The 12,497-nt window shown below is 46.9% G+C and overlaps 1 protein-coding gene across 1 annotated transcript in view; it reads left to right on the top strand.

Annotated features, from left to right (window-relative positions):
* INSC (INSC spindle orientation adaptor protein) overlaps window positions 1-12,497 on the top strand; it is a 127,057-nt gene that overhangs the window by 89,727 nt on the left and 24,833 nt on the right. The window contains exon 8 of the mRNA XM_086677906.1: window positions 12,020-12,191. Within this exon, the coding sequence (XP_086534032.1) occupies window positions 12,020-12,191 (172 nt within the window). The remainder of the gene's footprint in view (window positions 1-12,019; window positions 12,192-12,497) is intronic.

Raw genomic sequence — 12,497 nt, 5'->3', positions numbered from 1 at the left:
AGGCATGGACACACCTGGCAGCCTGAGCTAAGTGCTGCTCAGAGCCAACTGCTTTGACACCGACTCTGTAGGTCCCCATGCGCTATGCAGCAGCGGCCCCTGGTGGATAAGAGCAGCAGTGGCACCCTGTCACTGCCTCAGGCTCTCTTCCGGAGCTGACAAGGCTGGTGGGCTCAGGGCTGGGAACCACTGATCAGGCACAATGTATCTTGTGTGTGTGTGTGTGTGTGTGTGTGTGTGTGTGTGTGTGTGTGGCGGGGGGTGGGGGGGGAGGAGAGTAGGGAATGGGAGTGGGGAGGGAGATTTGCAAATTCAAGGCAACAGGAGCTTCTTCCTACCAACCTAGCTTCCTCTAGCAGGAGGATGTGGATACATCTTGTAATCTATCATGTCTCTGACTTCCAGAACCCTTCCCAAGCCCCCCAGTTCTCACTGGACCCCAAGCCCCTCGGCCTGGCACGGAGGTGCCCTGTGAGCAAGCTGCCTCCAGCACATTGTCCCCTTGGTAAGCAGGCCTGGCTTCCACGCCCGGTTTCAGCATTTAGTGTGTGTTCACCTTGCATCCCCTCTGAGCCCTGGTCTCACCTTATGTAAAGTAGAGTGTTAATCCATGCCTTGCGAGCTGTGAGGATGAAATGAGTCCATGTGCCACGAATGGGAGTTTTTCCCCTTTCCCGCCAGAGTCCTCTTCCAAATGTCTTCAGGCCTTCCTTGCCCCGGAGCACCTGCCTGGGCTCGGGCGGCTTCGGAGGGCATCTCACCTGCACTTGCTGAAATTGCTCAAGTGCCCTTCTCTGGATGGCCTTCCTGACCTCTCCTCCCTCTTGGTGCTCACGCTGTACCTGGTGCTGCTCCTGGAGCATGTTCCATGTTGCCTGGCCTCGGAGCTCTGTCTAAGCTTCCTACCAACAGACACCGTGTCACCCATCCCCCTCAGGGAAGCGGCTTGCATACCTAGGTGAACAGTGCTTGCTGCATGACTGGATCAGTACTGTTGGAAGAGTTCTGGTGCATTCCCCCTCATTACAGAAGACAGTGTGGAGGCCCAGTTACTGTTACCACCCAGTGATGTGCAACCCCACATTCCCACTGTTGGCAGCAGGGCTGAGGCCAGAATGCAGGTCATGTGACTTCACTCAGCTACAGCCTGGCACGACCTCTGTGAGCAGTTTCGCACCCAGGTGTGGGGTGGGAGCAGGGAGTGCAGACATTGTAAGCGTCTCTTCAGTAAGGACAGAATGCCCCGAGATGCTCTTTTTACCATCTGTCCCTAATAATTTGTCCCAGCTTCCCATCCCCTCCCTCTCCTATGGCTCTGAGCCCAAGTTCTTACGTCCCCAAGCAGACCTTGTCCCGAGGTTGGGGGTTAGTGGGGATAACCTGGGGCCAGCCCTTCCTTGGCCACTGGTTTGCTGGGGACCCAGAAGGAAGTTTTCTAATCTCTAGGAACCTCAGTCTTCTCATTTAGTGGCGGGAAGTGTGTGTTCTGTTGGTACTGTGGGACGCGTGAAGTAATTCTGGAAGACAACTGTGGTGAACAGAAGTCAGAAGTGCTGAGCCGGCTGGGCTAGGAATTCTGGTGCCTCTTCCCTGGGGTTGGGTGTGTGTTGAGGGGGCGGTGTTTCTCTAGGAGATGTCAGAGGGGAGCTGGGTGCCTCTGTCCCCTGTGGAAGCCTGTGGTCATGTGCATGTCTGTGGTGGGGTGAGGAACAGCAAACCGGGCAAGGTAAAATGTTGGTCAAAGTGCATCGCCTAGGCTGCACCACAAGCGATCTGGGGAGAGCAGCCATTAAATAAGAAGTCCGAGGTCAACACGATGCTAACGCTGGGGAGAAGGGAAGTTGTACTACAGAGAAGCCAGGGTTCCTCAGGGCACTGGACCAGGTGCAGAGATGGAGACAGCATCACCAGCACTGCTTGCCCTCTGGCTTCCAAAGCAGAACAGGTGCTAGTCCGGAGGTGAGCAGGGGAAAGGAAGTTGCTGGGGAGGGGAGGGGACACAGTGAGGAGGCTGAGGGGACAAGAGAGGTATAGGTTTGGGGCAGACTTGACCAGGGAGGACCCACTTCCTGGGAACAGCCCAAGCACCGACAACAGGTCTCCCAAAGCACAGAGCCAGGACCAGTGTCCTCGGTCCCTGCCAGCAAGCAATAGGGCCTCTAGTCCCACTCAGAGACAAAGAGACACAGGGAGAGGGAAGGGGGATGAGAAAGAGGAAGAGACTTAGAGAAGCATGAGGGAGGGAGAGGAGATGGGGAAACACTGGCACAGATAAGGAACGACACAGTTTCCCAAGGAGTGTTTCATTCTCTTTGGGTTGCTTCAGAAGTATGAAGTCCTTTGCAACCCTGTGATAGCTGGACATGAAGTGCCCTGATTGTGATCTGCTCAGGCATAGAGTGATCTCTCATGATGGTTTTAATTTCAGTCTCCCAATAAGCAATGATTTTGAGCATTTTTCCATATCCTAAGTGACCATTTGGTTATCTCTTTCTGTGAAATATCTGAGACTTTTGCCCATTAAAAAAATGACTTCTTTGTCTTTTTGTTATTAAATTCTAAACTTGGAAAAATATATTGTGCATATGAATCCTTTGTCAAGTATATGTATTACGAATATCTATTCTCAGCCTGTGGTTTGCTTTTTCATTTTCTTAATGGTGTCTTCTGATGAATAGAAATGCTTAGCTTAGGTAAAGTCTAGTTTATTGATCTGTTCTTTTGTAGTTGATGCTTCTTGTGTTCGTTTAACATACGTTTGTTTTCCCCCAAATCATGAAGATATGCTATATTTTCTACCAGGATCTTTATTGTTTTACTTTCCATATTTATGTCTATGATCTATTTCACATTAATTTTTTTAATGACATTCAAAGTTCAGTGTTTTCCATATGATATCCAATTAAGCCAACAGCATTTATCAAAAAGACCATCTTTTCACCATTTAATTAAAGTGATGCCATTGTTGTAAGTAAAGTGATGACATACGCATGAGTCTGTTTCTGGAGTTTTTTTCTGTTCCATTAGTCTTTTTGTCCATTCTGGTGCCAATATGGTACCAAGTCACTGTTGTCTACAATAAAATTTGATATTTGGTAGTATCCTCCAAATTTGTTTTTCTTTAAGATTATCTTGGTAATTCTAAGCTCTTTGCCATTGTATGTACATTTTAGAATGTACTTGTTAATTTCCATAGACACACCTGCTAAGGTTTTGATTGAGATTTCTTTAAATTTACAGGGGCGCCTGGGTGGCACAGTCGGTTAAGCGTCCGACTTCAGCCAGGTCACGATCTCGCGGTCCGTGGGTTCGAGCCCCGCATCGAGCCCCGCGTCGGGCTCTGGGCTGATGGCTCAGAGCCTGGAGCCTGTTTCCGATTCTGTGTCTCCCTCTCTCTCTGCCCCTCGCCCGTTCATGCTCTGTCTCTCTCTGTCCCAAAAATAAATAAACGTTGAAAAAAAAATTTTTAATTTATAAATAAATTTTGGGATAATTGACATCTTAAACAGTATAGGGTGTTCCAGTCAATAAATGTAGTATACCTCTATTTATGCAGATTGCTTTTAATTTCTTTAAGCAATAATTTGAGTTTTCAGTGTCAATGTCTTGCACATTTTTTAGAGTTATTTCTGGGTATGTTTTTATGTTGATTAAGTGTTATTTAAAAATTATTATTTTCTAATTGTTGCTGATACATAGAAGATGCAATTTTGAATATACTGGTGTGTAGATTCTTTTGGATTTTATGCAGATTTGGATTGTGTACAATTTATGTGATCCATAAATTATGACACTTCTGATTTCTCTTTTCTGATTTTACTTTTTATTTTTCTTGTCTTATTGTATTGGCTACAGCCATTGTAAAATGTGAAATAGGAGTGTTGATAATAGATATCTGTCTTGTTACTCATTTGGGGGAATTCTTTCAATATTTCATGATTTCATTGTTAACTGTGATATATCATTATACTTTTAAGGATTAGATAACAGGCTTAGAGAAAGTGAGTAACCTCCTCATTTCACCAAGTCAGCAAGTAGTACAGCTGAATTGTGAAGCCAGACTTTCTCCTAAGATTGTGCAGCTTCTACTGTATCACAGTTACTTCTGGAACAGTGATGCTCAACTAGGGATTCCCATCGGCACTGAGGAGTCTTTAAAAATATTGATGCCAAGACTCTACCCCAGATTAATTAAATCAGATTTTCTGGTGGTAAAGCACAGGCATGAGTATTTTAAAACTTTCCTAGATGATTCTAATCCTCTGAGAACCAGGCTAAGAACCACTAATCTAGAAGCACTTTTGGTACTGTTCCCAACCCAGCTGTGCCCGGTCGTGCTTTACTGAAAACGTGACTTTTTTTTTTTTTTTTTCACATCAGCACAGGCCTGCTCACCATAACCCAAAGGGAAGTGAACTTGTTCTCACTGACCTTTTGGTAGTTTCTCACAAACTCCACTGCTTCTACCCCCAAATGCCTTCAGAGCATTTGTTTGACAATCTGCTTTAAAGAAAATCATCTGCTTGACAGGTGATTTTTTTTTTTTTTTTGGTCAATGAAATAAAGTGATTTAGTCCCTGATTTTTAAATTTTTTTTTCTTCAATATATGAAATTTATTGTCAAATTGGTTTCCATACAACACCCAGTGCTCATCCCAAAAGGTGTCCTCCTCAATACCCATCACCCACCCTCCCTTCCCTCCCACCCCCCATCAACCCTCAGTTTGTTCTCAGTTTTTAAGAGTCTCTTATGCTTTGGCTCTCTCCCACTCTAACCTCTTTTTTTTTTCCTTCCCCTCCCCCATGGGTTTCTGTTAAGTTTCTCAGGATCCACATAAGAGTGAAAACATATGGTATCTGTCTTTCTCTGTATAGTCCCTGATTTTTCTCCACCTCAATAACTCACCTCTCTCTACCTCACTGACTTGCTTGCCAGACTGGTTATATAATCCCTTTCATCCATTGTCCCATTCTCTATTACATATTCATATTTGTTTTATCCACTTTGACACTTAGTTTTTAATCAAAGACTCTTGTTTGAAATAGCAAAGGAGGTTGAGTGGTGTCTGGGATATGTTAGTTTGGGAGGAGAATGATATTATCCTTCTGGAGGCATGTTTTACTTTCTGTAGCTTTCTACTGAGCTGTCAGCTCTACCAGCACTCCTTAAAACAAATACCTCATGTTATAAAGCGAGCCTTTAACCTCTTACCTTGTTCACAGATTCTGTGCTGGACCTTGCCCTGATCTGGTTTACATCCCGTATTCAGATTTTGCTTCTGACCGATGGATTCATTTATTCCACCTAATGCTTTGCCCTGTCCCTTGCCCCACACTTCTCTTTGCTTCCTTAGGTATGACCCTTGCTTCCTTCTCTATGATTGAATTTTCCCTCTGGCTATATCCTGGGCAAACAGATCTGTCCTGCCTGGTCCCATGAACAGGATTACAGCTGCTCTTTGGTTCCCACTTGTCTTTTTTTTTTTTTCCCTGCAGACTGTAGGTGTCTGAGTGGATAGAAAGGCAAAAGAGGAAATTTTGGGGTCTTTAGGTCATGCTCCCTCCGCTGTGGCTGAGTTACCACTGCATTTGTGTGATTCTGTTTAACTGTTACAACCCAGTGACCAACTCTTCTGCCTTTCCCTAAAACCTAAACATGCAGAAAGGAACTGGAAAATAGCAGCCAGCACCAGTATATATTACGTACTAGCCAGTGTCCCTTAGATATTTGCGTAAAAGTCACCAGTGATACTTTTCCAATAATCAATAGGAAAACATTGCTCATAAACCTGATGTGATGTTTACTGTGTATTTTGGGCTCTTCAACTGCATTGGTCTCATGCTCCTTCACCCTCACCTCAGGGAGAATCTCAGCATTCATCAGTTCCCTCTGTGTCCAGATCGCAGGTCCATCAGCCCTGCTGCCCAGGTGATGACCAGGCCAGACCATCCTCATCACCACTTGTACGATCTCCCACGAGGAAAGCTTGGCCTTGGGCCCAGACCCATCCCATTCCATGTAAAAGCTAATTACATAGAAGTGCTTCCACCCGCAATTTCTTTAGGGATATGAAAATGCTTTGATTAGATTGTTCTCCTGGAATCATTAAGTTTATGTCTGGGGATGGGAAGTGGGTGGTTTGAGAATGGAGACTTTCCAGAAATGGGACCAGTGTTTCAGGAAGCTGGCCTCAGGCTGGGACACTCCTGGGCCCATCGTAGGAGCTAAGCTAAGCAGCCCCCATCAACCTGATCCTCTCACCAGCTTCTTTCCTCACTGCCATTCCCAAAGGCTGCCCAGAGGGGCCCAGGGCAAAGAGTGGGGAGACCGGGATGGGAGTCCTGGCCCAGGCATTAACGTGCTTCATGGCCTTGGTGATCTCTTTCCATCCCCAGGTCTCTGTCTCCCCATAATTCAGCCTACTGTATTAACTGCCATATGTTGGGCCTCAGCTGGGTGCTGGGGACCAGAGAAGATTGAATACAGGAGCTGCCTAAAGCAGCTCAAATCTAGTGTAGAGTGGACATATAAGCCTATGAGGACAACCTGACGCAATAAGTGCTCTAGTTGTGGTCAGACCAGAGTGGTGTGGCAGCTTGGAGGACAGAGACACTCTGTCTGGGGGAGGCAAGTGCGTGTTCACAGGGGAGGTGACTTCTCACCTGGGTCTGAGAAGGAAGTGGGGAGGGAAGACATGGAAGATGACCACTCGAGCTTTAGGTGAACAGGTTTGAGGGACCTGTGAAATATTTAGTCAAATTAGCCTTGGAGTTAAACATCAAGGGATCCAGTAGCAGGTTGGAAATGTAGGTGTGGATATCAGAAAAGAAGATCAGGGCTGGAAAGCCAGGTTTAGGGGTCATCGTAGTGAGTCAGTCACTGAGGCTACTTGCCTTGGGTACTATTGACTGAGATGGCACAAAGGGGGCTGAAAGGGAAACTGGGGGTAAGCTACCTTAGGTGGATGCAAAGGAGGAGAGACTAAATAAGTGGTATTTAGCTGGGAGGAGATGAGCCCCCCCAAATGGAGTATCATGGAGTCCCAGGCAGGAGAGAGTTCCCAGCAGGGAGAGGTGTTATAAAGGCCAAATCATAGAGAGACTGGGAGGCTGGTCTCTGTACCAGACAAGTCCCCAAATCCTTTTTAAGCATGTAATCTCTCTCCCTCTCTCCTTTAACTTCTCTATGTGTCTGTCTTTGTTTTTCCATCTCTTGTTTCTTCCTGATTCATCTTTGTACCAGTGCCTAGTTCAGCCCATCATAAGGTAGGTGCGCCGTTAATGTCTGATGAGCTTTAAAGAGATGCAGAATTGTACTACTTTTCCCTCTGTTCTCTTTCAAGGGATTATAGTTATTCCTCTTATTGGTGCTGGTCAGGTATTGAAATAGGAGTCACTCCCCTTTAAAAATCCTAGTTCTGGGCTGCATGAGCTGAGGTGTCTAGATGAATGGGGAAACCCGTGGGCCTCAACCCAAAGTGCTGAGGTACCCAGTGGTGTCTCAGTTTCAGAGGAGCTTACAGAAAGGTGAGTAGGACTCAGGGCCCCAGATCTAGAGATGGCTACAACCATCAGATGGGGATGGGGTGGGATGATGGTACCCCCATGTGGCAGGTGTGGTACACGCATTATCTCCATTAACTTCCAATATCCTCTGAGAGTGGTATTTTTACTCCCACTTATAGAGAAAGGCTCAGAGAAAGTACAAAAGTTGTGCAGCTAGTAATGTGCAGAAGCGGGATTCAGACCCAGGGAGGTGTAATTCCAGAGCATTTGCATGTTCAGATGCTACAGGAATTGGTTCAGGTGCTGGGAAGCCTGAAGCCCAGTGGAGTCGTCCCCTTAAGGGCCTCCCACTGTGATGAACTGATTGGGTTGGGGCTGCTGAGATAATGATGCACACGGAAAACAACTTGGGCTAGTGGCATCTTGCTGACAACAGACTAAGTGGCAGGTCATTAGCATCAGAGCCAAAAGCCCAGGAAGTTGACCTATGTGACAATCGACCAAATGGAAAAATGAGCAAAACACATAAACAGGCAATTAAGAGAGAAAATCCAAATGGCAAAACCTAAAATCAAACCAAACCTAATCAAAGTAAAATGAAAACATGAAAAGAATCTTAGCTTCATTATAGAAAGTGAAAACATGCATATTAAAATAAAAATTCTATATACCCACCAAACTGGCAGAAACTTAGAATCTGACAGTACCAAATGTTGACAAGAATATGGACTTAAAAGCGAGTTTATACATTGCTGGTAGGACTATAAATTGCTATAGCTGTTCTGCAAAACAACTTGGCAACACCAGTGAAATTAAAGATATGCAAATCCTATGAGTTAATAATTCCACTCCTCAGGTGAGACCCCTGGAGAATCTGGTATGGATGCACCAGAAGACACGTGGCAGAATATTTGTAGAGGCACTGTATGTTACAGCAAAAACTGGGAAATGACTCAAACTACCATCAACAGGAAAATACATAAATGAATTACAATAAATTTATACAATGAAATGCCACACGGCAGTGAAAATAAATGGACCTTAGCCACATGCACCAACAGGGAGGAGTTTCCCAAACATAATGCTGACTGTGGAAAAACCAAATTGCTATATGCAGTGTGATACCATTTGTGTCAAGTTCAAAGCCTTGTAAAACTAAATGTACACATGCAATAAATCAGGGAATAATTAAGCACAAAATTCAGGATAGGGGCCCATCCAACACTGAAAAGCAGAGGTATGAGATCAATAACTGCATACAGGGGGCTTTCTGGTGCTATTTCATTCCTAATATTAGAATTTCTGGATGGGACGCCTGGGTGGCTCAGTCAGTTAAGCGTCTGACTTCAGTTCAGGTCATGATCTCGCGGTCTGTGAGTTCAAGCCCCGCTCGGGCTCTGTGCTGACAGCTCAGAGCCTGGAGCCCACTTCCGATTCTGTGTCTCCCTCTCTCTGCCTCTCCCCAACTCATGCTGTCTCTCTCAAAAATAAATAAAACTTTAAAAAAAATTTAAAAAAAGAATTCTGGATATTAGGCATATATACATATATAAGTGTTCATTTCATTATTTTTTATACCTCATAAATTTTTAATACACACACATGACACACAGATGTATTCTCTTTTGAAGGGATGACATATTTCCTAATTAACAAGATACCAAAAGAGATCTGAAACATATAAAATAAATTAGAAGGAAAGCAGAACAGTGGACAGTTACATAGATAGGACGACATAGATACTCTTCTCTGGGAACCGAAGGGCAGAAGAGGAATCAGGCTAGGTCAGGGTTACTTTCCTGGGGTCAGCAATCTGTGGAATCCATGTTCCCAAGTTGACTGTTTCTCGGGAGCTGCTCATTCTGGTAGTGGTCTTTGCTCACAGTATCTCCTCCATCTGCAATGCCATAACTCTTCTTTACTCATCTGAAGTGTGTCTTCTTCAGTCAAGTTTTACTCACTTGCATTTATTCCCCACTTAACCCAAAGCCTACTATGTGTGAGGCCCGGAGCAGCCATGAGTGAACAAACTGTGGTACCCAGGCTTACAGAGCGTCCAGGGGAACAGGGAGATGGAAAGACAAGGGAGAGAGAATCACATCACAGTGGTGCTGCTCCAAATTGTTGGTGCATAAAGTCATCTGTGTGTTTTATTAAAAAGCAGATTCCGGCCTCCCTGGAGTCAATCTTACTGAATAGGTCTGGGGTAGGGGGCAGGAATGTGCATTGAAGAAACCCTTAGTGAATTTAGTGCAGCTAATTCTCCCACTTGGAGAAACAGTGTGATAAATGCTATGGTGCCGGCAGATGTATTTGGGCATGAGCTCCAAGGGCTACCTCCCCCAGCTGGAGTGTGGACATTAAGTCAGGGTGGCTTCCAGCGGCCTCCGCATAGGGCGTCCTCATTGGAAATCACATTATAAAATGGTTATTTGTGGATGAGTCACCTGCCCCACTACATGGAACACCCTGCCCTGGCTCACTTCTGCTTGGCACACAGTATGTGCTCGGGAAGATCGTACCCAGCGGGTTTCCTGAGGAGCAGTCTGGGTTGGGAAGCAGGTCTGGTGTCTAGGCCTTGATGGCAAAGCCCTTGGAGACTATTAAGTCCTTGGCCTCTCTAGTGTGTTCTGATTGGCCCTTCTCCCCGTGTGTTGGGGACTAGGTTTGGGTCCAGTTTGGGTTTGACCAGCATTCTCAACGGGGTTGGGGAATGCAACTCCATTTGTATCCAAGGTCAGACTGAGGAGACCAGATCATTGAGACCTGTAGCTATAACCTTGGATGGTGCCGGAAGGGGAAAAGGGATAAAGGCCAGACAGGTCTAAGTGGTTTCTTACGTTGTTAGTAGGGCTGCTTCCTGTTTCTAGGCCCAGAGCAGCCCCTTTTCCTTTCCTGGGCTTAACTGAGGCCCCACTCTTAAGGCCTATTAGATACCCGGCATGACTCCAGTCCTGCCAGTGGCCACCTGGCTGCTGTTTGTTCTTTTTTATCAGGCACACACAGGTGAGTTTTATTGCGGACAGCTCCCCCAGCTCCTGTTCCCACATTTGTCTCTTTTGAGTCTGAGATTGCCAAAGGCTTTTACAGCTAATGGACCTTACAGCTCCCAAGAGCCATTTAAGGGAGGCCCAGAACTCAGTGGTGGTAATTAGTCAAAAGAAACACTGACCTCTGGAGACCCGCTTAAGTTGAGTGGCAGTAAGTGAGGGTGTAGGGACAGGAGGCCCAGACCTATGGCAGGCATGGGGAGCATCAGCACAGGTTTCTCCCCCTTTCACCTCTCCCTGGTTCTTCCCTGGTCTCATCCCTACCCCCGACTCCTAACAGGGGAAGGACGTCTTGGTGCCTGGTGACAGGGTCCTCAGGCAGGCTGGTGTCCTGGGGCATCTAAGGGGCTGCAGGATCCCTGCTGAGCCAACCTTGATAAGTTACTACCCACCCATTCACCCAGACTTTCTCCAGAAAGCCTCATCTACTGACCTTTGATGGTGTCAGTAGGTGGAGGTCTGAGTTCCACTCCTCAGGAGGCAGTATGATGTCCTGATAAAAACCATGAGCTTTGAGGCTAGACAATTGGGGTTCAAATTCTCAACCAACTACTTTGAAAGTCTGTGATCTGGGACAAGTCACTGAACCTTTCTGTGCCTCAGTTTCTTCCTCTCTACAATGGGGATACTAATAATACTGGCCTCAGAGAGTTATTACAAGGACTAAATGGTGCATGCAATGCACTTGGAGGGCTGACTGGCATGTAGTGAGCACTTGATAAGCAGAAGCTGTCGTTGTGCCAAGATGAAGTCTGATCGGGGCAGAACTGGGAAGCTGAAATCTTTATCCGGCATCCCTATCCCACCATGCCAGGTTCGTTCCTCTCTGGTTGGGAAGAGAGAGCAAGCCTCCAGGGAAGCAGCCCTCTTTTGGGGGTGGGAGGGGAGGGTGGTGGAGGACACGATGGGGAGGGAAGGACGTTGATCTCAGCCTAGTGCTGGCCCAAGGAAGGGGGGAGGGAGCCAACATTTGATAAGCATCTTTCCTGGATCCGCATTGCCTGTTTCATCGCCTTAACCCCCAACACCCTGTTGGTGGATGGAGAATACAGAGTCTCAGAGAGGTTGAGCAAGTAACGCCAAGTCACACAGTGCAAGTAAGAGGGGGCTGGGGTTGGAGCTCGGGGATGTGGGAATTCTAAGTGACTGGTCTTTCTACTGTATTTTGCTGTGGTGGATGGTCAGGGCCTAGCCCCTGGGCACTTGGCTTGATGTCTGCTCTCTAAGAAGTCCGTGGGAGGTCACTGATCTCTGCTGGAGCCAAAGGATAGGCCTTCAGATGCCGGACTTGGGGTCATTCTGGGGGCCTTGCCACTGGGTTGTCCCTGGCTCCACACAAAGTCCTGTCTTGCTCTGGGAATCCAGCGCTGGACCCTGAAAGGGGTTTGTGTCTGTCTCATCACTGTCATGAGCAGTGGCACTCTCCCAGGAGACATGGGAACGTGTCCTCTCTTCCCCTGCAGGTGGATGGTGTTCTTTGCCTGGCCGACATCCTGACCGATGACAGCCACTCAGAGGCCACACGGGCTGAGGCTGCGGCTGTGGTTGCCCAGGTCACCTCCCCACACCTGCCCTTTACTCAGCACCTCGGCAGCTTTCTGGAGAGCATGGAAGAAATCGTGACAGCTCTTGTCAGTGAGTCACCCTGGGTGGGAGGGGCCTGCTGTGTGAGTGGGACTTGTCACAGTTGTCTTCAGGAGAGGCCAACAAGGCCTTCCTGCCCCCCGACACCCACACTCGCTGCACCCCACGTAGCTCCTGAATTGATGTCACGCTAGCTGAAATCCCACTGTTAATGTGTCAGCATCAGGATTTAAAGAGCTCTGTTGTCACGTCTCCTGTTAAAATGCATGCCGCCCTCTGAGAAGCTCCCTGATCTGAGGTCACATTGGGATGAACTGGCCTTTCAGATCGGAGACCAGGACAAACCCCATGGAGAAG

Source organism: Puma concolor, chromosome D1, assembly GCF_028749965.1.
Source record: "Puma concolor isolate L17-30 chromosome D1, mPumCon1.1.hap2, whole genome shotgun sequence".
NCBI lineage: Eukaryota > Metazoa > Chordata > Mammalia > Carnivora > Felidae > Puma > Puma concolor.
This window is presented reverse-complemented; position numbering and strand designations above follow the sequence as displayed.